General features: G+C 38.6%; 1 protein-coding gene across 10 annotated transcripts in view; it reads right to left on the bottom strand.

The window, feature by feature from the left end:
• itpr1b (inositol 1,4,5-trisphosphate receptor, type 1b) overlaps nucleotides 1–24,168 on the bottom strand; it is a 93,049-nt gene that overhangs the window by 37,217 nt on the left and 31,664 nt on the right. For 4 of the 10 annotated variants that reach the window (XM_056735679.1, XM_056735680.1, XM_056735682.1 and 1 more), the window contains exons 28-44: nucleotides 23,986–24,156; nucleotides 23,347–23,415; nucleotides 23,109–23,246; nucleotides 22,340–22,465; nucleotides 21,084–21,284; nucleotides 20,753–21,004; nucleotides 20,559–20,684; nucleotides 20,183–20,311; nucleotides 16,305–16,425; nucleotides 15,708–15,892; nucleotides 14,471–14,619; nucleotides 12,578–12,689; nucleotides 11,497–11,532; nucleotides 5,499–5,534; nucleotides 3,606–3,653; nucleotides 2,657–2,786; nucleotides 1,423–1,610 (exon numbers count right to left, since the gene is read on the bottom strand). In XM_056735679.1, coding sequence (XP_056591657.1) covers nucleotides 1,423–1,610; nucleotides 2,657–2,786; nucleotides 3,606–3,653; nucleotides 5,499–5,534; nucleotides 11,497–11,532; nucleotides 12,578–12,689; nucleotides 14,471–14,619; nucleotides 15,708–15,892; nucleotides 16,305–16,425; nucleotides 20,183–20,311; nucleotides 20,559–20,684; nucleotides 20,753–21,004; nucleotides 21,084–21,284; nucleotides 22,340–22,465; nucleotides 23,109–23,246; nucleotides 23,347–23,415; nucleotides 23,986–24,156 — 2,217 coding nt within the window. The remainder of the gene's footprint in view (nucleotides 1–1,422; nucleotides 1,611–2,656; nucleotides 2,787–3,605; nucleotides 3,654–5,498; nucleotides 5,535–11,496; nucleotides 11,533–12,577; nucleotides 12,690–14,470; nucleotides 14,620–15,707; nucleotides 15,893–16,304; nucleotides 16,426–20,182; nucleotides 20,312–20,558; nucleotides 20,685–20,752; nucleotides 21,005–21,083; nucleotides 21,285–22,339; nucleotides 22,466–23,108; nucleotides 23,247–23,346; nucleotides 23,416–23,985; nucleotides 24,157–24,168) is intronic. The other 6 variants (XM_056735686.1, XM_056735687.1, XM_056735688.1 and 3 more) reach the window with 4 other exon arrangements.

The raw sequence follows: 24,168 nt of genomic DNA, 5'->3' as shown, positions 1-24,168 counted from the left end.
TTCTTCACATCCTTCAAAAGACACCCGAATGACTCTGCAAACCGGCTGCAAATGTGTCATGCAGGTTATCCACAAACCCCTGCACTGCTGCTGAATGTTTGACCAATCTAACCCAGCGTACCCATGCAGACGAGCGAGAAAGCCTCGTAACACATTATCTGTGATTAAAGAGTGAAACTCATCTAACCTGCCGAGAACACGTCTGAACATCACCACAATATCAATTATTTAGAAACATAAGAAAAACTCTTAAAAGTCTAAAGTTCAAAATGTATTTTAAGGACAAATGTGATAAATGTCATGACATTATATGATCATTTCTTTGATGCAAAATGAAAATCGACTTTAAAATGTGACTCAAACGTGTTCTTAACAAGATTTTGTGGGATTGATTCTAACACCATTTGAAGGGCAAACAAAGCTGCTACACAGGAATCTAAAAGTGTTAAAGTTCTGTGATTATGGGCTATTTTTGGTCATTACGAGCACTTTATCAGTCTCTTAGCAACTCAAAGTGACCCAGTTAAGCCCAGCGGAGGAGCTGAGAAGAGTGTTTCCTGCATTATTCACAATGCAGGGCTTGGCTTATGTAATCCAGTCATGTGAGCCTTTGCGTGTGCCTGTTGGGAAGCCTAAGTATCATCAAGCGAAAGGCCATGCAAATAAAAGAGCTGATTATGCAACCGGCCTGTTTACAAAAGCACTGACAGAAAACACATGCGTGAGCACATAGAGCGGGCCTGCCAGGCTGCCAGATGTAACTGTCGGAGAAGCGAAACAGCCCCCGCTGACTCCAGCACCGAGCATCACCCTCTTTGTCCTCAGCCTGGAGCTGACTGTTGGGATTGCCATGGCAACCTCACTATACCCGCAAACCCTTGCTGGCCGAGGGCATGTACAACCCTCTGTCATAACATTGGAATATCACACTTCCAGTATATAACATGCATACTTTCTGGAGTACACAAATGTTCTGGAATTCATTTATACATATTCATACACTACATTCACTTCTAATTTACCCGCTGACTTCTTAGTGACCTGAACTATCAGTGCCATCTGTCGAGCCTTATTATGCCTTTTATCTCAAATCCATGCGAGATGTCCTTCCCTCTTCCTGTTTTGCACCAGGGGAGGACAGCCTGTGTCTCAAATAAAAGATTCAGCTGTCCAACATAGACATGATATGCCAAAACACTTTAACTAACATCAAACAAAGCAATTCAGATAAAGCCTGGGACATCATCATTCAGATGGTAATGAAACCAAAACTGGATCAGCCGACCACAATTCCCACACCACCTGAAATGGACTGTGCATCGGCAACAGTACTCGTGTTTACATGAATTGCGATACGCCGATAACCATGAGAAATGAGCTTAAGCTTGAAAATCATTTCAAATGAATGAGAAGAATTATCACCTGTATGACTGGATTTCCCCCCTCCAGGAGGGCGATGGCCAAGAGGATGCTTTCCTGGAAGATTCGGTCACTGGTGGCGTTCATAATAAGGTCGATGACAAGGTCAGATGCACCCTCCCTATCCAGGTGACACTGCACCTCAGCCAAGCTTATCTCACCTCGAGTCCCAACTGAACCTCCACCAGCCCCTGGGAGAAGAAATGGGATTTAAGGGTTAAAAGGAATTTGATGTATAAAAAGAACACAAGAATATCACAAGCAGGGGTGTAAAAATAAACAAATGACAGTGACCGGGTGTAAACGCACACAATATTTATCAATATTTAGTCAACTAATAATAATTTATTATTTCCTACCTTTGTGTCCTGATTTATTTCCTGTGAGTATTTTGCTTTTCTGTGCATTTAACTATTTTGACTTTTAATTATTTTTGACTTTTTTAATTATTTTATTAAACTCATATTCCCTGATATGCCATCTTGTATCCAACAAATACAATAAATATCAATAATTACTATCTACAATGGCTGTAACTGTGAAAAATTACAATATTTTGAATGCTTGCATCTCATAGCATATTCTTCTGAAACCTTGTATCTCCATATTTCTTGATTTAAATTTTTCCATATTTCATTTTTAATAGTCACCATTTATGTTTGTTGCTGGGTTTTGCAAATATCTCACCAATAAAAAGTATAAAAAAATGCCTGGCAACTTTGACAACCCCGTTTCATTTAAAAAGTACAGTGTTTTTTTAATTTCCTGAACAATTTGTACATCCAAGGTTTTGGAAAGACAATGATGAAAATTTCAAAAAAGGTGGCAATATAAATTAACAGTACATTCTCAAAATAAGTTGTTTACATAATACAGAATCATAATTACACATATGCTAGTTGGCTATGTGCACAAACATGTGGCCAAACGCATCCAAACAATCTGAATTAATTCCTAATATGTCTGATTTCATAATGCACGGCATGAGCCAAACGGGACATACAAAACGCATTTTGAGAGATCCTCTCATGTGGTGTCATTCTCGCCAGTGACATTAACACACACACTAGACTTTCCCTCTCGGGCAGGTACGTCTGGAGCCTATTCACACAGGAAGTGTGGGTGCCCTGTTCTTGTCACCTGGCAACAGGCTCAGACTCGTAGGGGACACGTAACACGCAAGCAAAAGGAAAGTGGACGAGGAAAGAAATCGCTGTAGCAACAGACGCACACAAACCTGTAGGAGTCTTTGTCTGTCCCACGGGTGTGAGCGGCCCATTGCTGAAATTGGTCGCACTCTCTCGCCTGCCTCCTTGCTTGACGTTGCCATAGTAACGGTTTACCAGAACTTGCCTCAAAGCTTCGCCCTGACAACAGATGATGGGGCTGGGTCATGGGAGGAGCATTATGACACACAATATAACCGAACATCTCAATGTGCCACCTTGACAGACAACATAAAATGAGTCCTTTCACCAAAAGGAAAGAAAAAAATCCTTTAGTTTTGGATAAGGCATAATATCTTATAATGTGTGTGTTTTTAAATTTAATAAAGATATGTAATTAAAATTATAATATCTATTCACACACCTTTAAAGAGCATGCATTAAAATAAATGATAAAGTGTTATATAACTAGAATACACAAATGAATACATCCAATAATCTAATGTTATATAACAATGGTTACGTATAACTGCTTAAAAGGTGCAATTTTGGACATTATCATCTTACAATACTGTATTCAGCATATCTTTATAATGTTTTGTATATACAGCCTGTAAGGACCAATCTCTCCTCCTCATAGTTTTGTGTTGTCAAAAAGAGATCAGAGAAGAAGATTGTATCTGATAAAAAAACAAATCCCTTCCCTTAGTCCACATAATACCCGAGGCCTTGGACACAAGACAACAGATCAATATAATACTGATCCTCATTCAGCGCTTACACAGACAACCACATCCCAACTCACCCAAAACACCCTCAAACCCGGTGGACACAAATAAAACGTGACATCAAGACATCTCTGAAACGTGTTCATGAATCCATCACCACCAATAGACTTAAAGACCAAACACACAATCCTCAGTGATACTGTCGCTCATTCCGAGCAGACAGTCGGGATGCGACGGCCGAGCGCTCTGATGGGCGAATGCTCACCGCATGGCCCGTCTTTACAGTACCTACCCTCCTCTGATCCTCCAGTAGCTTCTGGGGCTGGTTTGGATCGAGCTCCTGAGTGACGTGAGTTAGAAAAGCACAAACAGAAAGGGAGGAAAAAGAAAGGAGAGGCATAAAAAGGAAAGGGGTCAAGACTGAACATTAGTCACTTTTCTGACATGCACGAGAAAAGTAGGGCAGATTACATCATGCAGTTAAATGAGAGGCATGGTGTGTGTGTGTATGAGTGTGTGACGGAGGACGGAAGGAACCGGGGAATGTCAGGCAGAGGAAAGGAACATGTTAAGCGTTGGTTTAGGTGTTACACAATAATCCCTGAAAAAATGTGGGGAAAGGAGTTACAGGAAGCAAACAAATGATTTACTTACTGTACTTTACTTAGTTCCCCCAAAAAGATATTCTTCATCACTTAAGTACGTGTTCACACTTCTTTTTTTTTGTCGGTTTTACATTATAAACTTATGTAGATACCGTGTTTTCAAAGAAAGCGTTTATAAACGGCAGTGTCTTTTTCTGCAGCTCAGAGCGTCTTTGAGGTTGAAAAAAGGTAAAGTTTTCCGTAAAAAACGGCCTACATCAAGCACCTTTTCACAGCAGACCAATGACAGGGACCTGTCGCTTCCATAACAACATGCGCGGAGCGTGATTGGTCGAAAAAAATAACATCTTTTTGTATAAATGTAAGTTTAATTTTCAGTTTCAATAACTTCTGATTGCATTTCTAGCGAGAAATTAGTATTGTAGTTTTTATGATTGGTTATTGCAATCAAACAAATTATGGTAATTCAAACAGACTTTCGTTACACTCCCTATGAAGCCTGTCTCTCTAAGCTGCCTTCGTGCACAAATGCTATCTTTGAATATTGCCGGCTGCTATTTGTAACCACAAAGTTGCGAGCATGTTTTATTTTTTCCTAAAAAAGTGCGAAGTCAACTCATCCTCAGGTCATTTCAAACCTTTCTGACTTTTTTAGAACCATAAATAAGATATTTTAAAGACTGTTGGCAGCCGAACAACATTGGCCCCTGTTGACTTCCATTGTATGGATAGACATTTCTCAAAATATCTACTTTTTTGTTCCACAGCAAAAAAAGTCATATACAGGTTTTGAACAACATATTTTTTTGGTGGACTATCCCTTTAAGAACTTTTTTGAACTCCCTTACCTTTCAAAGAAACAGCTCACCCAAAAACGAACTGTTAAATGATCTTCATGCCTGAGTGAACTATTTTTTAATATAAATTCAATAAAATGTAACAGGAAGATCATTTGGCAGCAGAAATATGCATCATGCTCCGCTGACCTATTCGAACAACCATCTGTTTGACTGTAGCCTTGCTTTAACTGCTGCAACAGCAGGAATCAAACCATGTTCATTACATAAGCGCCACACAGGGCGCCTAAGCCAGAAATGCAGCGAGAGGACAGAAGAGGGGAAAAAAATCAACTTTTATCCAGATTACATAATGGAGCTTGTGTACTACTGACACACACTGGCGCTCATGCCCCCATTAGCCATGGAAAAACACTTGGACTGCTTCTCTTCCCTCTTTCTCTTTCTCTGTTACATATACACAGCACATGCACGCACACCTCACCCTTTAAAGGAGCCAAAAGGTCCAATTTGATCAGAATGGAAAGACGGAAAGGTCAATTTTCTGAGAAACATCCGACAAATTTCCCATAGGACAAATCTGCATGCGTGTGTTTGTGCTAGCACAGGCTTGGTTTTCCCATTTGCATGGGCAGGACTGACTCAGACGGAGAGAGAGAAAGAGGCTACTGCAATGGGAAGAGGCAAAAACACGAAAACGATCAACTACAGTCTGAAACAACCCATATTCCCGCACCGCCGCGTACGAAACGTGCAAGGTGGGCGAATATGCGTTGGACACACCTCTGCCGGGACCTCTGGCTCTGGAGGGGGGGCAAGCTAATGGAAATAAAAAGTCATGTGTTAGTTAATGCAGATTAGTCTCGGCACTTGTTATCACCCTCATTAAACTCAAAACGGCGTTCAGGTCTGAAGCTCCGACCGTCATGTGATAATAAAATGACATCATCTTGTTTGATCAGACGGGGAGGGGCTTTGGTCGGGTCACTTCAACCAAAACGACTAAATGTGCAGAAATGTTGAAGCGAGTTTTCCATACTGCATTCAAGCTGTGACTTGGGAGTAAACATTACTCAGCTAAGTGCTTCCAATACAAAGTTGGGTGTGGAAAGAGATTAGCGTCTTTTATATCTTGCAAATGTTCAAATAGGTATGTGCAACTAGTTCGGTCTTGCCATGAGACTCGGTGTGGGAATACGCGTGTTTCTTGGCACACTGTTTCTCAATTTGTTGTAAAATCTGAACATTCTCTTTTCATCGTGTATAAGTAAGTGAAGGAAAGTAAAAGTAAAACATCATTCCACTCATGCAGGAGCGTTAGGATTGGACAAAGCAGGCGTCACAAGCAACATGCAAAGTTCAATGCTTTACACATCAATAAAAGGCATGACTGGGGTAAAGACTGTGCCGACAAAACACAAAACATATACCAAACAAATAATCTATACACAGCAGGTGCTCACGGTGGGGTACGAACAGTTTGCACGTAATATGGACGCTCAGCTAGAGACAAAAAGAGGAAATTTTGAGTGTGTTGTCTGGAACCATTCAAGTAAAGCTGACACTAAGGGAGGGGGGTTCTAAATTAGCAACAACCGTGACGCACGACATGTTTGTGTGAGTAATACTGCAACCAAAATAGGAATCTCCCTTTCTGCAGCTATCATTTTTAAACCGGAAAATAATGCTGTTGCCACGATAAGGTGTGAATGTGAAATGTCCCTCTCTAGCCACCATAAATGCACACTTTCATCACATGCTATAAAAATGTTTTCTTGAGAATTTCCCCACGGCACAGCACATCCGTCCATCGGGTGATAAAAGCAATTAACCCGAACAGCATGTTTGACCCTTCATCTGGACATTTCTCCTTTCGGTGCAAGTTTGAGTTGCATAAGTCTGTTAAGTAACAACCTGGCTCGTGCATTCTCTCACGACTTCGTTCCGAAGCGAGGCCTTGTTTCAATTACCGTAACTAGGAAACAACACGCGTTTCGTGATTCCGTCGGTCCGCATCGCAGGCAATAGTACAAAAGCATGCCTGGGTTTGCAAACACTCGTTCCATCTATTGTTTACATTCACAACTGGACGGTTTTACGATACGACCCCGATATCTCACATGTGCGTCCATTAAAGATTGAAGTGTTTGATTAAGAAATCTAGCACGCTGACCTCATTTATGCATTTCTCAGAAAAATGGGGGAAGCTAAACAGTGGCTTTCTCAGAGAGAGAAGAGTTTAGGATGAGGTCTTTGACGTTGCACACCCACCCCACCCGGCGTGTGCGTCTTTGCCACCGACAGCGTCTCTTGGTAAACAGCCCCGTCTCACTTTTATTGGCAATTACTGCAGAAGGTCACACATCAGTAAAGAGGCTGAATTCCAGGAAAAAAAGACCGGGAAAAAAGAAGGGTAGGTCTTATGTAACCTCGGGTTGAGAGTTGGCGGGAGTCCAGGAATCGTGCTGCAGGCAGGCAAGGAAACTGGGACACAGGCGGGTGCAGCGACGGATGCGTCCACAGCTCCCCCCGATGGGCGGCCGGGGAAGTGCAGAGGAGGGGCCAGACTATTAATATATGCCCAAACCCAGGACACATGAGGACAACAGACCTGAACTAAACCACAGCCTTAAGGAACTGAATGAATCTATGGACTTTCACACAGAAGGGAGAGAGAGGAAAAGAGAGAGAGTTTTAGCTGAACTTTTTTTAGCTTTCTTCATACAACCTTACAATTTATATAGACATCTCTGGAAAAAATTAAGAGACCCCTCCGAAAATGATTCACTATCATTTACCATTTATGTTTTTTTATTTAATGTATTAATGCTTTAGCTAAACATAATATTGATATGTTTAATGTATTTAAGAAAAAGAACACCTCATGTGATTATTGACCTCTGATTATTGAGCACAGCCTTCAGCCGAGAAAGAATCAATGCGATCTTAAGACAAGGAAATAAAAAAGCAACTGCTGCCTTTGCGAGGTGTGTTACAGACAAAAATGCAAAAACATACATACTCGAAGTACAAAAAGACTTTGTGTTTTCAATGTATTGGAAAAGCATTGGTCTTACTGAATTTGAAGCCCCCCTAATCCAGAAAATGCACTTTTAAATGTTGTCATAACATAACTGTGTGTCAGGAGTGTGTGTATAGAACCACCCAAGAATGATAAAAACTAAATCCCCAATAAACCTCAACTGTCCTCTTGAACTATCTGTTGGCATTCTCTCGGTAACCTGACGTCACATTGATTGAGCCCTCCCTATGAATTTTGATGGACTCTGATGTCTCCGCCCTCATCGAGTTGTACACTGTCTGCCGTTGTTTTCACGCAAAGTGCATTCACTCACAGAGAGCATGTTCTCACTTATACAAAACTATGCGTTTTTTTTTAAGATGAGACGATTCTCATACGTTTAATGACCGTTCTCCTTCAGTTTTGTTGTCGGAAGCACCGACTCCCACATCCCTGCGTTTTCTGCTGAAATGGGGGTGGAGACCATCAGCTCATTTGCATTTAAAGAGACAAACACCAAAACAGCCTGTCCTTCCATACAGGCAAAAATCGACATTTGGGGCACCGTATAATACAATATCTGTGGTGTATTTTGAGCTGAAACTTCATAGACACATTCTGTGCATTCCACAGGTTAATATTACATGTTGTAAAAGGGCATTTAAGGACCTTCCAGACATCAAACACAGCTATAATATGACCCTGTACTCTGTTTGCACAAAAATCTCTGCAGACTTTGAAATACTAAACATCGACTGGCCTTTACGTTTATACAATATTTTTGATAATTATATTATGCGTGAAATACCAACAACAGCACTATGGACAACATTAAATCCATCTATCGGTATCGAAAATCTGAATCTCATTTCACTGAAATTGCTAAATAAAATCAGCAGGTTAGCTATGGACCTATAAAGCATTAGGCCTACATAAATGAGGGAATGAGTGAGCGAGAGAGAGAGAGAGAGACGTGTACAAACGTGACTGGCTGGCAAAGGCCACAGAAGGACACACGCATAACCGCATGCGCCCCCACCGTGCGCACACACACATACCCGTTCCCTTTCTCTCCTGTAGTGAATATATCGCCATTATATAACCTTCATTCAGCATTGCACAGACGCATCAACCTAAAGCCATAATTCTCCCCATCCCGCTCACGTCACACATGCAGGATCAGACTGCGGCCCAGCCATTTACACAGACAGAGAAAGAAAAAAGAGAGAGACAGAGAGAGAGAGGTGTTACAGGTTATCTGAGCACAGGCCCAGGGATGGTGTCTAAACATGTGCAGGGAACGAAACTCTAAGGGCAACATGACAAAACTCTGACAAAACCTGATGTAAAAATGCAGAAAGAGAGAGACCAAAAGAGACTCCAAGTGAAGTTTGGGCCACATAAACAAGAGTAGTTCTCACACGTAACATAACCAAACATGATAAGGATAAAAAATATATTCTTTCTAGGGGTGTGACGATGACCCGATTGGTCTCGCGAGAACACAATATTCTATTTTCGTGAGTGCACATTTTGATGTGGTGCGACCCGTTTCATTACTGTACAGAACACCCTACCACCTGCAAAAATGATGTGCTTGCTGTGAACTACAATGAGCGGCCCGGCCATTCATATAGACAACGTGATTTCCCATCCTGCAGCTCTACTTTCAAAGGTTTTTTCTTTGTAAACACATGCTAGACAGACGGTTTCAACATTTGCACGTGTCTTTCATGTCCGCAGCGCATTGCGTATTAAGCAGTAGTGTTTATGGCGGTTTGTGCTGCCAACAGCGTGCTCAGCGGACTGTAGAACAATTCACACGCAAACCACTTCAAAAACAGATCACTTGTCCCTTACATATGTGCAATGTTAGCATAAAACATGATGTTTTGCACAAAACGTCAAAAGACAATGTAATAAGTCATCTCATGCAAGAAGCATATACTTTGCTTGATGTAATTCCAGCTGATGAGGACACTTTTACATGAATAAATTCAAGCTAGAAGCTCGATCGAATGCACTTCACGTCATAGATCACTGAAATCACTTTGACTCATCACTCTAAGAACAGAAACGTGAAGCTTGTACTTCTGTTGAAGCACCTGCATGTCTCTTTCCTGCAAAATGTTTGTGTTATTTGAGTTCCGGTTACAGTTTCTAAAGTATACAGGCCTTAAACTTCAAACTCATACGTTATTAACACTGTTTTTGTGCTGAAATTACATCTGAATTCTAGGGAACCCAGATATTATCTTGCATGAGTGGCCATGGTAGGATATTTATTAAAAAACCTTGTTCATTGAGCCTGCTCTGATATTTGCTGGTAAAAATGCACGTCGCATTTGTAATAAAGTGAAGTTGACCTTCGTTCCCCAAGTGGAGGGTGCGAGTTCATCTTGTGAGTGACATGTTCCTGTTGACCTTAATTTAACATCAAAACACCCACAAACAGACACCCTTTAAACAAAAAAATCATTGATACGTCATGCGCAAAGCAAAGGTTAAACTGAAATACTGTCATCAACACACATTTTACCAAGTTCACACTCCTCTTCTTGTAATGTGTGCATTTCGTCCTTAAAACTGATGCCAGAATGGTGACTTGAATATAACATCAACTTTAACATCAACTAAACAACTTAGAGGTTTGCAACTACTTCTCATAAGGGGGGTCAATGCAAAGAAATCTTACAGGAAAATCATTTCAGGTTGTTCTTTCAAGATTCAAAGATCTCCATCAATTCAGAGCTTTTTACCATGTCAAGCCTCAATACAAAAGCCTGAGACTAATGTTTTCACAAGCATTGATATGGTCACCATTCCTGGTGGTGTTGAGCTCTGTTTTGTGATAAGCAACAGTTGCATCCTTCACTTTGCAAGGTGACCTCTTAATCAGAGGCTAAGATCGCGTCGATAACTTGAAAGATCAGTTCACCCAAAAATGAAAATTCTTGACCACCATTGACAATCATAGTAGGAAAATGTTTTTGTTCTGTTGAACACCAAAGAAGATATTCGGAAGAATGATGCAAAGCAAACAGTTCTGGGCCACCTTTAAGCTCCATTTTAAATTGTCCTACTATGTTAGTCAATGGTGGCCAAGAACTGTTTGGTTTCAAGCATTCTTCCAAATATCTTTCTCTGTGTTCATATTTAGTTGAACTGTTCCGTTTATGTATCAAATATTCGACAAAACATGTTAAATCAAATTGCTTGTATTGTTAAATGCTCATTAGTATAATGGGAAATGTTTTGCCCATCTGACAAGAATGTATTGGCTAAACAAGACATTTTTAATTCAGGGACCTAAAAAATCCTAACTGGCAGTTTCATACATTTTTTAAGTTACATTGTCCCTTACAACAATGTATTGTATGAAGCTTTTGTAGAATGAAAACAAATACGTCAACACCAAACACTGCTGGACTGAGCGGTTGCTCTGTTCTCACCAGCTGATGGAAAAGTGTGTCTTGAACAACTTACACACAATTTAAAAGACCACACACATACTCTCTAAAACAAGGTCAGTGGTAAAACATGTACGCACTCACATACTATCACACATTGAAACTGTCAGGTGAGGTCAACACGTCCTCAACACACGGACAGAGAAACAAGACGGTCGGTTTGTGGTTGACAGACACAAGCTAAAAAGCTTGGAAACAAACAAGCAAGTTTGTAAGTAGGCTACAGCAGCGCGAGCGGGAAGCCAAACTAAACAACGGCAAAACTCAAACCAAAATTAAATCAAACAACCTCAGCAACATCCAGCTCATCATCAAAGGAAAATAACTGGAAAAGAAGAGCATACAGCAGAGTTAGTGTTGTGAGCGAAGTAACCAGTAACGCTGAAACAAACGCCAAACAGTTAGTCACACAACGCATGTTTACTATTAGCATTGGTTGAGATTAGAAGCACTGATCGCCATCTATGAAACCGTAACCGGGTTGTTTCTTCAACAATGCACACTTTCGACCTTTTGGCTTTTATACAAAAAACTCATACTTAAAATAAAAGCACCTCTTTATGTTATTTGTCAACTAGCAATGCCAAACAGTATTCGTAGATACATCACCGGAAATATACAGTATGTACGTCTCGAAAATACTATTCGTCGCTGTCATTCCGAAACCTTGTATGTCCAAATTAGAAAATTGAAAAAACGGTATTATTCTAAATCATAACATACTGTATTTGACAAGCACTTTATAATAACTAAATATAATAAAACATGGTAAAAAAGTCTCTTTGAAACGTTTTCGATAAAATGTGTGTAAAAGTTGAAACCTGTTAATTTTTGTTAAAAAAAATCAACCCCTATAACATAAAAATGCCCAAAGTTGAAGAAATACCCATAGATGCAATCAAGACCAGTTATTTATATTTGAAGCAGAGGTTTGGTTAAGGGTAAAATAAATCTTGGGTGTCAAAATTGGGTGTCAAAATTGGTCATGACATTAATCAGATGTTAATATATTTAGTTCATGCTGGTTAAGCTTGAATGAATTGAGGCTTTAATTTCTGACCTTAATAATAATCTACAAACCCATGAGGAAAATGTCAATGTTTTAAGGTGTCAGGAGGATATGATTCATGAACAGATGTGTGTGGACGTGTGTGTGATTAAGTGACGTATATACGACCCTACGGTACATTCTTATAAACCAACATGTCATCTGTGTCACATGGTCTATTGAAACAGACCCTGGGTGGTACTTCTGGTGGCCGGATTTTTAAGTGTCTTATAGTTAAATATAACGCACACAAAAGGATTCCTGAAATTTTATCAAAATGTATAAGCTTATTTTAAAAGCTGGAGAGAGCTGTGTGTGTTACCTTTTCTCCATAGCCGCGGTCTTTGGTCATCATTTCTCGAAGCGTCTGCAGAACCTTTATGCACAAACGCTCCTCATTCTCTTCTAAAAGCTGCTTAGTGTGTTTTATTAATCTGAAAGTGAAAAACAATAGCGATAACTAGGAAGGTATGGCCTAATGACTAAAGGTGAAAACACCTCAAAAACACCTGCTTGTGAGAATGCATTCATAAAAATTTAAAGAAACATAGCATCCAAGAAAAGAACATTTACGTACAGAAAAATGACCTTACACACAAAAAGTACTATACGTCAATGTTGTTAATGACATTAAATTACTACACATCAAAAAATAACACTGATACGACTTCATATCCGACAGTGTCCTCCTAACCAGACGCAACGCTATAAAACATGATTAAAAGTATATATTTTTCACGTTCATTTTAGTTTTTGTCCTTAACAACACAGCAACAAGTGAATAACATGCAACTGTGTATATCTTGCATAGTTATGACACTGTGAGAGACAGTTCAGTCCTTTTAAATTTAAAGGGATAGTTCACCCAAAAATGAAAATTCTCTGATCATTTACACACCCTCAGGTTGTTCCAAACCTGTATACATTTGTTTGTTCTGCTAAATGCAAAGGAAGATATTTGAAAGAATGTCAGTAACCAAACAGATCTCATGCCCCATTTACTGCCGTAGTTGGGAAAATAAATACAATGGGAGTCAATGAGGGAGAGATTGGTTTGGCTGCTGACATTCTTCCAAATATCTTCCTTTGCGTAAAAAAAAAAAAAGGTATACAGGTTTGGAACAGTCTGAGAGTGTGTAAATGATGAACATTTTGGGATGAACTATCCCTATGAGATAACATTGTAATATAACTCCATTTGTGAATCAGTTTATCCGCCACAGGATTACTGGCACAAGAACCTGGTTTGCATGAAAACAAACACAGACGGCCACACAAATAATCCGTTTCGCAGCTCTGCCTGCAGTCCCTCATGGCACAGGGACACACACCTGTTGACAAAAACCTCTCATCTTGATTGCATAATATGACCTGTGTTTGCAGGAAATGTGATATCTCTCTTATACGGTAGCTTGTAAGGATAGTTCACCTTCATTTATTCGCTGTAATGCACTTTCAAACCTGCATGACTTTTTTCGTTTAAAAAAAGATAACAGGCGGAGATAAGTTCAAAGAGCTCTTTGGGGAACATATCACAGGTCTTGTCGAGCCATAAAAGAGAGTTGTTAGAGAAACAATTTGAAGTCAAAATTTTTTTGGTTATTGTGCCAAGCAGGCCCAGACTGGACATTCTGGACTTTGTGTTTAATAGGAAAGAAAAATGAGTTCTCATGTTTGGGTGCTTTAAAATTAAATTATCAGAGAGCATCCTAACAAACCGTGAATGACAGTCTTAAATCCGACAAAACATTGATTTACGTTCTCTATAATTAGTTTGTCAAAACGCCCACTTAAAAGAGACCAGACTTCTTAAAGCAAAACTTGGGTAGTGATGTTCGAAAGTTCAAGATCCGGACAGGAAACCATAAGGTTGTCAGGTCAAACCCCACATGGTGAGATCTTTGGCTAAAAGTGTCTGCTAAATGACTTAAGAACACTTACTCTGTATTAAACACTAGTGAAATGTTTTTCTTCTGCATGTGCACTTGGTCACAACAATAAACGCAACTCTGTGATGTCACCCAATCTGGTCTCATGGGAATGTGTAACTATTTTACGAGGTGGATTAATTCATCTGTATTAATTCATACTGTCTGAGTCTAACAAAAACTGAAGTAAATGTACAATTAATGTCTTATTTTTATGCCGTATTATGGCATTAGTTTCTGTGTAGTCCAGGGACATAGGCTTATGTAAGAATTAAGAGAAAACGCACTTGGAGATGAATCCCCCACTTTCACATTTCAGTCGAGCATCTGTGTTTTCCGGGAAGAGCAGTTCTGGCCGATGCAGAACATCCACCAATACAGAGAGCTCAGCTTGGACCAGCGGTCGCAGCCGATCCTCCAGAGCAGACACAATGTCCTATCAAACACACAAACAAAGAGAACAAACTTTGCTTAACTGCAAACAAATGACTTAATCTGTTTATCTTGGAAACGTGGAGCTATATCAGCTTGCATAAAGAAAGCAAGATATGATGCACAGATTAGATGGTTAAGGTTTGTTTTCCCCTCAATGTATTCCTTGCACTTAAATTACTCAAATAAAAATACGTGGAGACGTGTGGTTTTAGAGAGATGTATGCAAGACTAGATTAATGCCGTGATGACCTGACAAATGATTTTCATTTACACACATTCTTTATTATTAAATATGAAGAAATAACAGTATTATGTATATGTTCCCTTGCAAATCTGGGACCCTGCGCACACATCCTACATTTCCACATGATTAAACGCAGTCCTTTATGAGGGTAAACTGAATGCAAAAGACACGTATAGTCAATGAGCCGTACAAACAGTCGACAAGTCACGCCACTTCTTCACGGGGGCGGAGACAGTTGTAATGATTCCGTGGTTTACCGCAACTTGCTAACTCATCCCCCCCTCCCCAGACAAGCTGACACCCCCACACACTGACCTCTGTCCACACCCCCATCCGCCATTTGACTGCAATGTGAAAGCAGTAAAAGAGGAAATGCACGTTTTGCCGAGCAACATCGTTTTTTTAACAAGCTGTCATCTTTTCTCAATATTTGTAGAACAGAACTTTCAACACCTTTTAAAACAAAATCAAACCCAGTTCTGCTGTTTCTGTTATTACTGTATCTTGCAATACAGCTATTCTTAGATCACTCACAAAAACTGACCGACTTGATTTTCCGGCAGACTAAATTTCCCAAGAACTACAACCAACCCTGACTCACTTTTCCATACAGTTACATGTGAATTCCTGAAACAAGCCACACGTTACCCCTCCCTCCTCTTAAGATTTCATTGTGTAATGCGTCTGGAATAATTTGGGTGAGCTTGTTACACACCTATCGCTAGACAATGATTTGTGTGTCTGTCTCAGTGTTGTTTTGTGTCATTTAATCCTAATGATCCATTAACTTGTTGCAATAACATTACACCGGATTCATCATCGGATGGGGTCCAAGGACCCCTCACCTGCAGCCTTTCAATGATGTTCCTGTAATCCTTCGAGGTCGTAAGCGCCGAGTCTCTTCTGGAGGCGTTGCGGGCTGACATTCTCCAATTGAGGAGGGTCTTCTGTACTACATTGTTGGATTTCACGAACAGGTTGTTCACCTGGCTGTCCAGATCCACTGGGATGGCGATCGCTCTGCTCTTGGCTTAATAAAATGGAAATTTATTTATTAGATTTCTACTGAATGCTCAATAAACACTAAGCAAACATAAATGGGGTTGTTGTTATTAGTTGGACTCGATATCATAACAGTCTAAACCATGTTGATGGTTCAATTGTTATTCACACACTAAAGAACTAGAGGTTGTTTTTACAACCTGTGAGAAAATGTCTATAAAGGTTAAGAATTGTGCTGTTACATAATGCACTGCACACACAAAGCTTATACGATCGCTATCGAGGACAATGAAATAATGGATGGTGACATACCCAGAAGTATTGACACATGCCGTGTGAACTGTATTATTAACATGACTTTATCTCATGTGTGACTAAACTGATGATTTATAATTGTTGATCAACGCATGGAAAGTTAACATTAATGATGAGATACTCACCCACATCAGATAGAACTTTAATACAGCTCTCCACTGATGCTTTCTGAAGGGGGACGAGCCAGTTACAGTGATATACTCTGAAAACCCCCTGAAGTAGCTGAACAAACACAGGCTGACGGGTCTGTAGAGATGACACGAAGTTCGGAATAAGGAAAAAGGGAGATGAAAAAATACAAAATGAAATATCAGATTATCAATATTAAAACTAATGAGAAAAGTATAAGAAACTTCTTCATTGTTTCTTAAAGTTGTCTGCATTTTTGGCGTGTACACAATTAAGAAAAAGTTTTTTCTACACAACGGTTTAAACACAAAACAAAGTTAATCAACAGCATCCGTTCCCTCAACGACCATAGAGATTTTGTGTCAATATTTCTTTAAAAACACAATTTGTGATGCATTGAAATGAAAATTCTGGTATTAATTCTACACTTGTAACACACCAAGATCACAAAAATGGTTGAAAACTATTTTAAAACATTACAAAATGTATTATTCTTCCTATATGCAATAAATTTAAGATAACATTTTTGCCCTTTTCAAAATTGTTTAATTTGGCTAAAAATTAATTATATTTCGATAGGATCCCTATTTACAGTATAAGTATATAGGGCAAAATTGATCAGACAGTTTAAGTCAAATGTGTCGTTTATATTTCTTTAAAGTAATATATTCATAGCCGGAAGAGACCATTTCAAAATAATTTATACTATAATTATTATATATATTATTATAACAATTGACTATTTATAGGTGTGTATTTAGGTAAAATTACCATTTTTGTTTCATTCAGTGAACTACTAACAATATTTCTCCCAAATTTCAAATAGAAATAAAAAGTTTATATTCCCTTTTAAGAAATAGAAAAGTATAATTTTATATATATATATAAATATTTATGTATTTATCACAGCTTTAATGCGTCTTGTCATTCTATCAGAATTTCACATTGCTTTTGGGTGACTTAATGTCACTCCTGAGGTTTGATTTTGTTGAAATTCAACCGACACGGGACTGGAACGGTCGCAATACATCAATCCAAATGTTTATTAAATCAGCATTTCTTGGTCTTAATTTATTCCGCCGCTGAATATATATTTGATTATAGCCTATAAAATGAATATATCTTTTGAATATTTTACTGGGTAGAATCTGTAAGCGGTCTATGCACTTATGAAAAAGTTGTTTTTTTACATGGTCACAGCAGGAAATGGAAATTGTATACGGTCTGCACGGATGTTGATATATCAACTAGATTCATGACAAGATGTATAATGTTTAAGTCTTGTGGTCATGCTTGAGGCAGTGGGGTTTTCAAGTTGCATGTTGATGCAATGCCTTTTCCCACAGTCTTTCATTTTAAAAACTGAGAAACTTTTTATCTGTAGAGTTCAAAAATAATTAGCAAATGAATTAATTGAATTTAATTAACCTTAAAAAGCATAAAACCCTAACAATTCCCTTAAAAGAAATCAAATCAAATAGACACACAACTTTGTACATTTTTGCTGTTTTTGTGAAAACGTTCCATTACAAACCTTTAGAAAAGACTGTCCCTAGAAAAGTCATTAACACTTTCCGAAACTTTGTCTACACATAAACCCATTACACGGAGGGTGAAAACAAAACACAAACTACACGGTGACATCTTTACCACACTACATTTCTGATGGGCTCGAAACAGTCTAGACAAAATCTATGAGGGGTTTAATCATCAATTTATAAAAACAAAGTGTGATGTTTCCCACATGAACAGGCTTACTAGTGAAGTGTCTAACCAACAATACGTCACCACATTCCATGTGCAACCAGAGTGAAGTCATTAAACAGAGGTACCTCAGTAATTTTGCCCAAAAGCGAGGCCTGTCACAACAAAGAGAGACGTGACAGATGAGAAGAGGAAGCTTTCATTAGCCAACATTTCCAGGAAAGATTGTATTGTTGAGGGTTTACATACAACACAGTGTCAGAGGTAAAACGTCTCAGATTATAACAGGTTGCAGTTTTGTTTATCATTTTGTACTATAATGTTACACTATAATACTATTAAATGGGTCATTATCAGGACATTGCAACGATGGCTCAAACAGTTGTTTGAATTTGGGGAAGGAATATTTAAAACATTAATCAATGATTTTTATTTTTACAATTCTGTTTGGAGCTGCGACATGGCAGTGGCACACTTCACTTTTATGTTTAAATGTAAATAAGTTCATCTATCACCATTTTAATGAAATAATAAACAATAAATCAAATAAAAAACCCAACCACAGATCAAATTCTACCTATATCAAGATTTTGGTCAAACGGCATCACAAACCCCATTCACACAGCCCGCTGATCCCAGAAAATTGCAGGACTGGCTTCTGTGTGAACGCAAATGCATCCCGGAAAGCCCCCTGTGTGACCGAAATGCAGGAGCAATGCCGTAAGGGGTGTGTCGTAGAGCTATCATGGGACTGTTTGAGCCGGGGGTTTAAAACCCAGAAAGCACTTCGATATACAAAGTTTGCATATCAACATCTAACATCTGATCAGCTGCCATGTTGTTCAACACAATCTTTCGTGTGAATAAGTGAATAATTAACATAATCTAACAATCCCGGAACAAATTACGGATCTAATTTTCTGTGTATCTTCCAGGATCTCTGTGTGATTAGGGCTACACTGACATTACAGTCGAAATCGTACCCGACAGCTCAAATCAATAAATATTTAACCACAAATAAATGATATATATAATAAATTGCCATTATAAGCTTACATAAAGGAGAAGTTCACTTCAAAATGAGCACCCATTGAATTTCCATAGTCAATCACCTTTAAATGAAATTTAACTGATAACTTAACGGATTTTAGCTTTAAGAGACAGATTTTGAAACACACTATTTAATTGTTTACACAAACAACTAACTAGTGAAATGGGCTGTATAACGAGACATGCCATGATGAGCTATTGCAACCATAACCTCAATGGAAATAATGAGGTTTCTAAGAAAACTACACAATCTACATTGCCACCAACCCAAAGAAACATGCACACACACATATGCACACACTTATGAGCTATCAGCAGACTAGATCAACACCAGTCCTGTTCCTCAAGTTGTGAAACGGAGTAGTGGGAAGTCTGCGCATGTTTATGTGCAAGACAATAAGAGAAGAGTTCTTGGAAAGCTCCGACACATGCATCTGTCTCCATGGTCAGACCGATTCTCAGAACCCAGTGAGTGTGACTAAACCATCTGAATGTCTACAGGTCTGACCACGGGCACCAGTGGGGTTGGGAAAGAGGGGCATTTACTGTACTGATACTTACGTACATATGACGTGCCACCTGTGCATGAAAAAGGGTTGAGATATTAACCAGCTGTTTTTTTTCTCATGCAACAAAATTATTCAACGTGATTGCTGCAGAGATGTTCAAAGAAATACGAAAAAAAAAAAGTTGTTTCAAAGAAATAAAACCGCAAAGGAAACCGAAAATTAAATCGGTAAATGTTGGCAAAATTTGGGAGACTGAAACTGAAAGCTGTTGCGTACCAAAGCACCATATGCATACATCTGTTCTCACTAGATGAATCATTTTGAATGCAATGTTATGTATAATGTGTATATATATATATATATATATATATATGTATGTATAAATTCCCAGAAGTCTGTTATAAAAATTTCTATTAACATCTCATTCATATGTGTTAATAAAAAAAAGTGTTTCACACAATATTTACTAAATGAACATGATGAATGTTTCATCAAATTTCTTTAACTTAATGACCATATTAAAAGGTTACAACACTTGATAAATCATCAATGTGTTACCCCGTCCTGATTGAGGGTGTAGTATGTACGAATTTGTTTATTGAGGTCATTACCTGTAAACTAGTGCTCTGGTCGGAGAAGGGGGAGCTGAAAAACGTCGTCACAATACTCATCACGGTTTCCGTCACATAGCCCTCTAACGTTGTGTCAGCGTGTTTGCGGTCGCTTGTATTGTTGCAAACCTGAGTTGCAATACAATAAAAAAAAGAGAAAGATGGCTTGGTGCGTGCTTGACTCATTTTCTTCGGTAAGTACAGTCACCAATTTCCTGCGCCAAAACAAAAACTCATACTAGCAGTAGACATTCAGTCAAGAAACCACCAAAATACCACCAAAATAAAATGAGTGCCACATTAAAGCTGATGAGCAATGTTTGTAGATACATCGAATTGATTCATTTCAATAAAAAAATCCCTCATATTTCATTACCCTGCATATGTCAACCAGAAAGTTCTCAAAGAGCTTCCACATGTGATTGCTCGTGTAGATCTCCTTCATCTCCACCTCGGTGTCCACATAGCAGTGGTTCAGGAAGTTGATATAAGCGATTTTCACCTAAAAAAAAAGATTGTGTTCAAGAACACAGTTTTAGATACAAATCATTTAGTTTGGATAGCACTGACCTCAGGGATGCAGTCTTGGTGTGTTACCACCCGGACGATATCATCCAGCGGCAGCAGTGAGTTACATTTGATCTCAGTGTAGACGTTTTTGCCCTCTGTGCAGACGGCCAGCAGCTCCACAAGGTGGATGTGGTACATAAGGGGGCTGTTTTCATCCATACGGTCACGCTCGGAACGCATCATCTGGACGAGAGTCTGAAAGGACGCTCGGTCGTTATAAAACACCAACACGTCTTCCCCAGAGTTCACCAACTGCAGAAAGAAAAAACGGATAAAAATTCTTGGTCATTAGCATAGATAATCAAAATGTTAACACCAACACGATATCTACCTCGGCCATCACGATATCCTGGCATTTCTTGATAAATTTGCTCTCGGCTTTGACAATGGTCTGCAGGAACTTCAGGTACTGCACGTGCCGGCCGTGGGTCTCAATGCAGTGAACGAAGTGCTGCACCACACGCTCGTTCATCTCACTGCACAGCGGAAAGTTATTCATGAATATGTGCTGCATGGTGACGGCCTCCAAAATCTACAAAAAGACCAAAAATACGAAACGGTTAACTAAAAGCAAACACACACAGAAGAATTCAATAGAATTTAAGCTTATTATTATTAGTTTATGATATTTTTTTTTGTCCAATTCAAGGTTATATTAGTTTACTACAATTAAAACTTTGAAAACGTTCCTGTTCATTGAAATCAAATCAAATATTGATCTAAACATTATTGGAAAAACATAACTCAAGGAAAATGTTATATGTTGCCTCAAAATTAAACTGAAGTAAGTTCAAGCAGTACAACTATAATGATAAACAAAAACTGAAATAAAAATCTAATATAAATGTATTAATCTTACATAGCAACATTAAAAATAAACCAATAAATTATAAAATGACAAAAGTATATAACAAAATTGCTAAAACTAAAAAAAAGAGCTAAAAAAAGAGCTAATTTAATATATTAATAAGCTAAATAAAACTAAAATTAAAACTATAATAACTCAAATTCAATCAGCTACTAAAAACATAGTCGTGCCCACAGACCATTGGCTAAACGTCTGATGCATTATGCATACTTTTCTGGAAAGACTTCAGAACGTTCAAAGTCGTCATCTGATTGGTTGAATTTCATAGGATTTCCGGGAGACATCATCAAGATCGACATAACGCTTAATTCTTAGAAGTACGTGAGGTTCATGGAATTAACTTATAATCATTGTTTTGCTGTTAACCTTTGACGAGTTTGTGAATGTACACCGGTCTGTTACTGCGGGAAATTTCCAGGCCTCTAAAAAGACACGGAATGCAACGTTACTGGTTTGCTTTACCTGTCAGTCATATGGCCTCGTGGGCGGGCCTTGGCCAAATAATGCTGCAAAAGCTTCTACGCTTGACTACCAAAAATACTCTTCACACATGAAAGGAATAATGTCATAATTACAGGACCTATTGTGCTCCATTATGAATCGTCATGACGATGGTCTAGAATGTGTTTATCATGAAGTACTATGGAAACTGAAAAATGAAAATCCCTCTGATGAAGCGGAACAGATGTCCTGATGCCGTATGACTGTGAGATGCTCACCCCGGGGTTCAGGAACAGATTAATGTGCTTGTGAAGCAGGGTTTGGTTCTGCTGGTTGCCTGCGCAGAAGTTCTGTAGAAACTCGTGCGCCAATTTCATGATCTCCTCCATGCGGACGTCCTCACCCTGGCATGGTGAAAACAGGATTTCTCACTAACCAAACACGCTGTACTAGAACACTAAAAAGTGCATAGGATGTTATTACTTTTAATATTGTTTTATACTTAATCTGACCCAGTAAAGTCACTTTTTTTACTTGTTTGTGTCATTTAAGTAAATCCGTTTTCTTGTCTGTTTCATTTAAATTACTTGCTTTAAATCAAAGCTCACTTTCATGTTCCTGTTTAAGGTTGAAACTGGGCAGGGGATTTCCAGTACCCAGCATGCTTTGCATATGACTTAATGGGGAAAAATATGTCTAAATTAAGCATTATTTAATGTGTTTTTAACCAAAACAAGCAAAGCTGGAGATTTGTTAGCGCGTAATGTTCTGTTATGTTGGAACTTTGTAGTTTCTATTATGCAGGTGTCACCACTGACTGATAGTGAAAGAGTTTGTCTAGGTTAAGGCTAATTTAAAAAGTCTATTAATTACATTGCTATTATATTATATATTGCTGATAGTAATTATTCATATTGCAATTCCATTTAGTAACACAGAAATGACACACTATGCTTTGTTCAAACCTAACCAATTACTTCAAACAAGTAAAATAAATTTGCACTAAGATGCAATACTTTTCCCATGTATGCAAGTCTAGAAGTGTACCTTCTCATATGGGATCTGAAGAAGCTCTAGGACCACAGAATGAGCTCCCATGTTCCTCAGGAGCCTCTGCTGCTGTTTCTTACACTTCTTCCCCGTCGGTCCCTCTTGAACACACAGTCTACTGAGACGCAGGAGGATCTAAAGTAAAGAGAGAAGATCCAAGAGATGTTGAGTGAAACGTCTGCTGAACTTAGAACAGCTACATGTCCATGTGAATGTGGTACTACATCTCTAATACCTCTTTGACATCTCTGTAATTGTCGCTTCCATTTCCATCTGACTTTTTTTTGTCCAAACTGGAGTCTCTCTACATGAGGAGCAGGCAGACAAAAGGATCATTGTGACGGCAATGAAAGAGCAAAAAGTCATCCTTGTAAAGTCAATATATTTTGTTATATATATTTTTGCATATTTCATTATATTTCATTTTTTTTTCTCCCACTCCTAACATTTACATAAATATATGCTTTTGTTTTTGATATAAAAAAAATTCTACTTCATATTTTAGTTTTATCTTAAATTTTATCTTATATTTTCCTATTTAGTCTACAGGGAGCTGGCCAGATTTTCAAACTTAAATCTATAATTTAAATGATCCCGTTAATTGTTTGAAACTTTTGTGTTCAGGAGATTATCTTAAGATGCTTCCTGCTACTACATGAATGACACATCAAAAGCATGTGGCTTGTTACTGAGAGATCTGATTTGTCTGGTTATAAAAAAAGAGACCAAACAAATGACGACGTAACAACTGAAACAATACTCAGAACAACAACATATTAATGAGCCTTAATCATAATGCTAAGACATTTCACATTTCCTGGTATTAGTTTTGAGCAATACCTGCCTCGTGGCCCTAAACGATAAATATCTCTACCTTCTTTTTATGGTCTGATTCTGAAGGAATCCCGTCCCCTCCATCCATGTCGTCCCCTTGTCGCTTGTACACCCAGAGCTCAGACTTTTCCACATTAGATCTCAGCTGGTCCAGATCCGATTTGATCTGTTTGTAGTTGTCGACATCCTGACTGGTGACCAGAAGCTGAACCTTTAGTGACAA

This window comes from Triplophysa dalaica, chromosome 21, assembly GCF_015846415.1.
Source record: "Triplophysa dalaica isolate WHDGS20190420 chromosome 21, ASM1584641v1, whole genome shotgun sequence".
Classification (NCBI taxonomy): Eukaryota; Metazoa; Chordata; class Actinopteri; order Cypriniformes; family Nemacheilidae; genus Triplophysa; species Triplophysa dalaica.
This window is presented reverse-complemented; position numbering and strand designations above follow the sequence as displayed.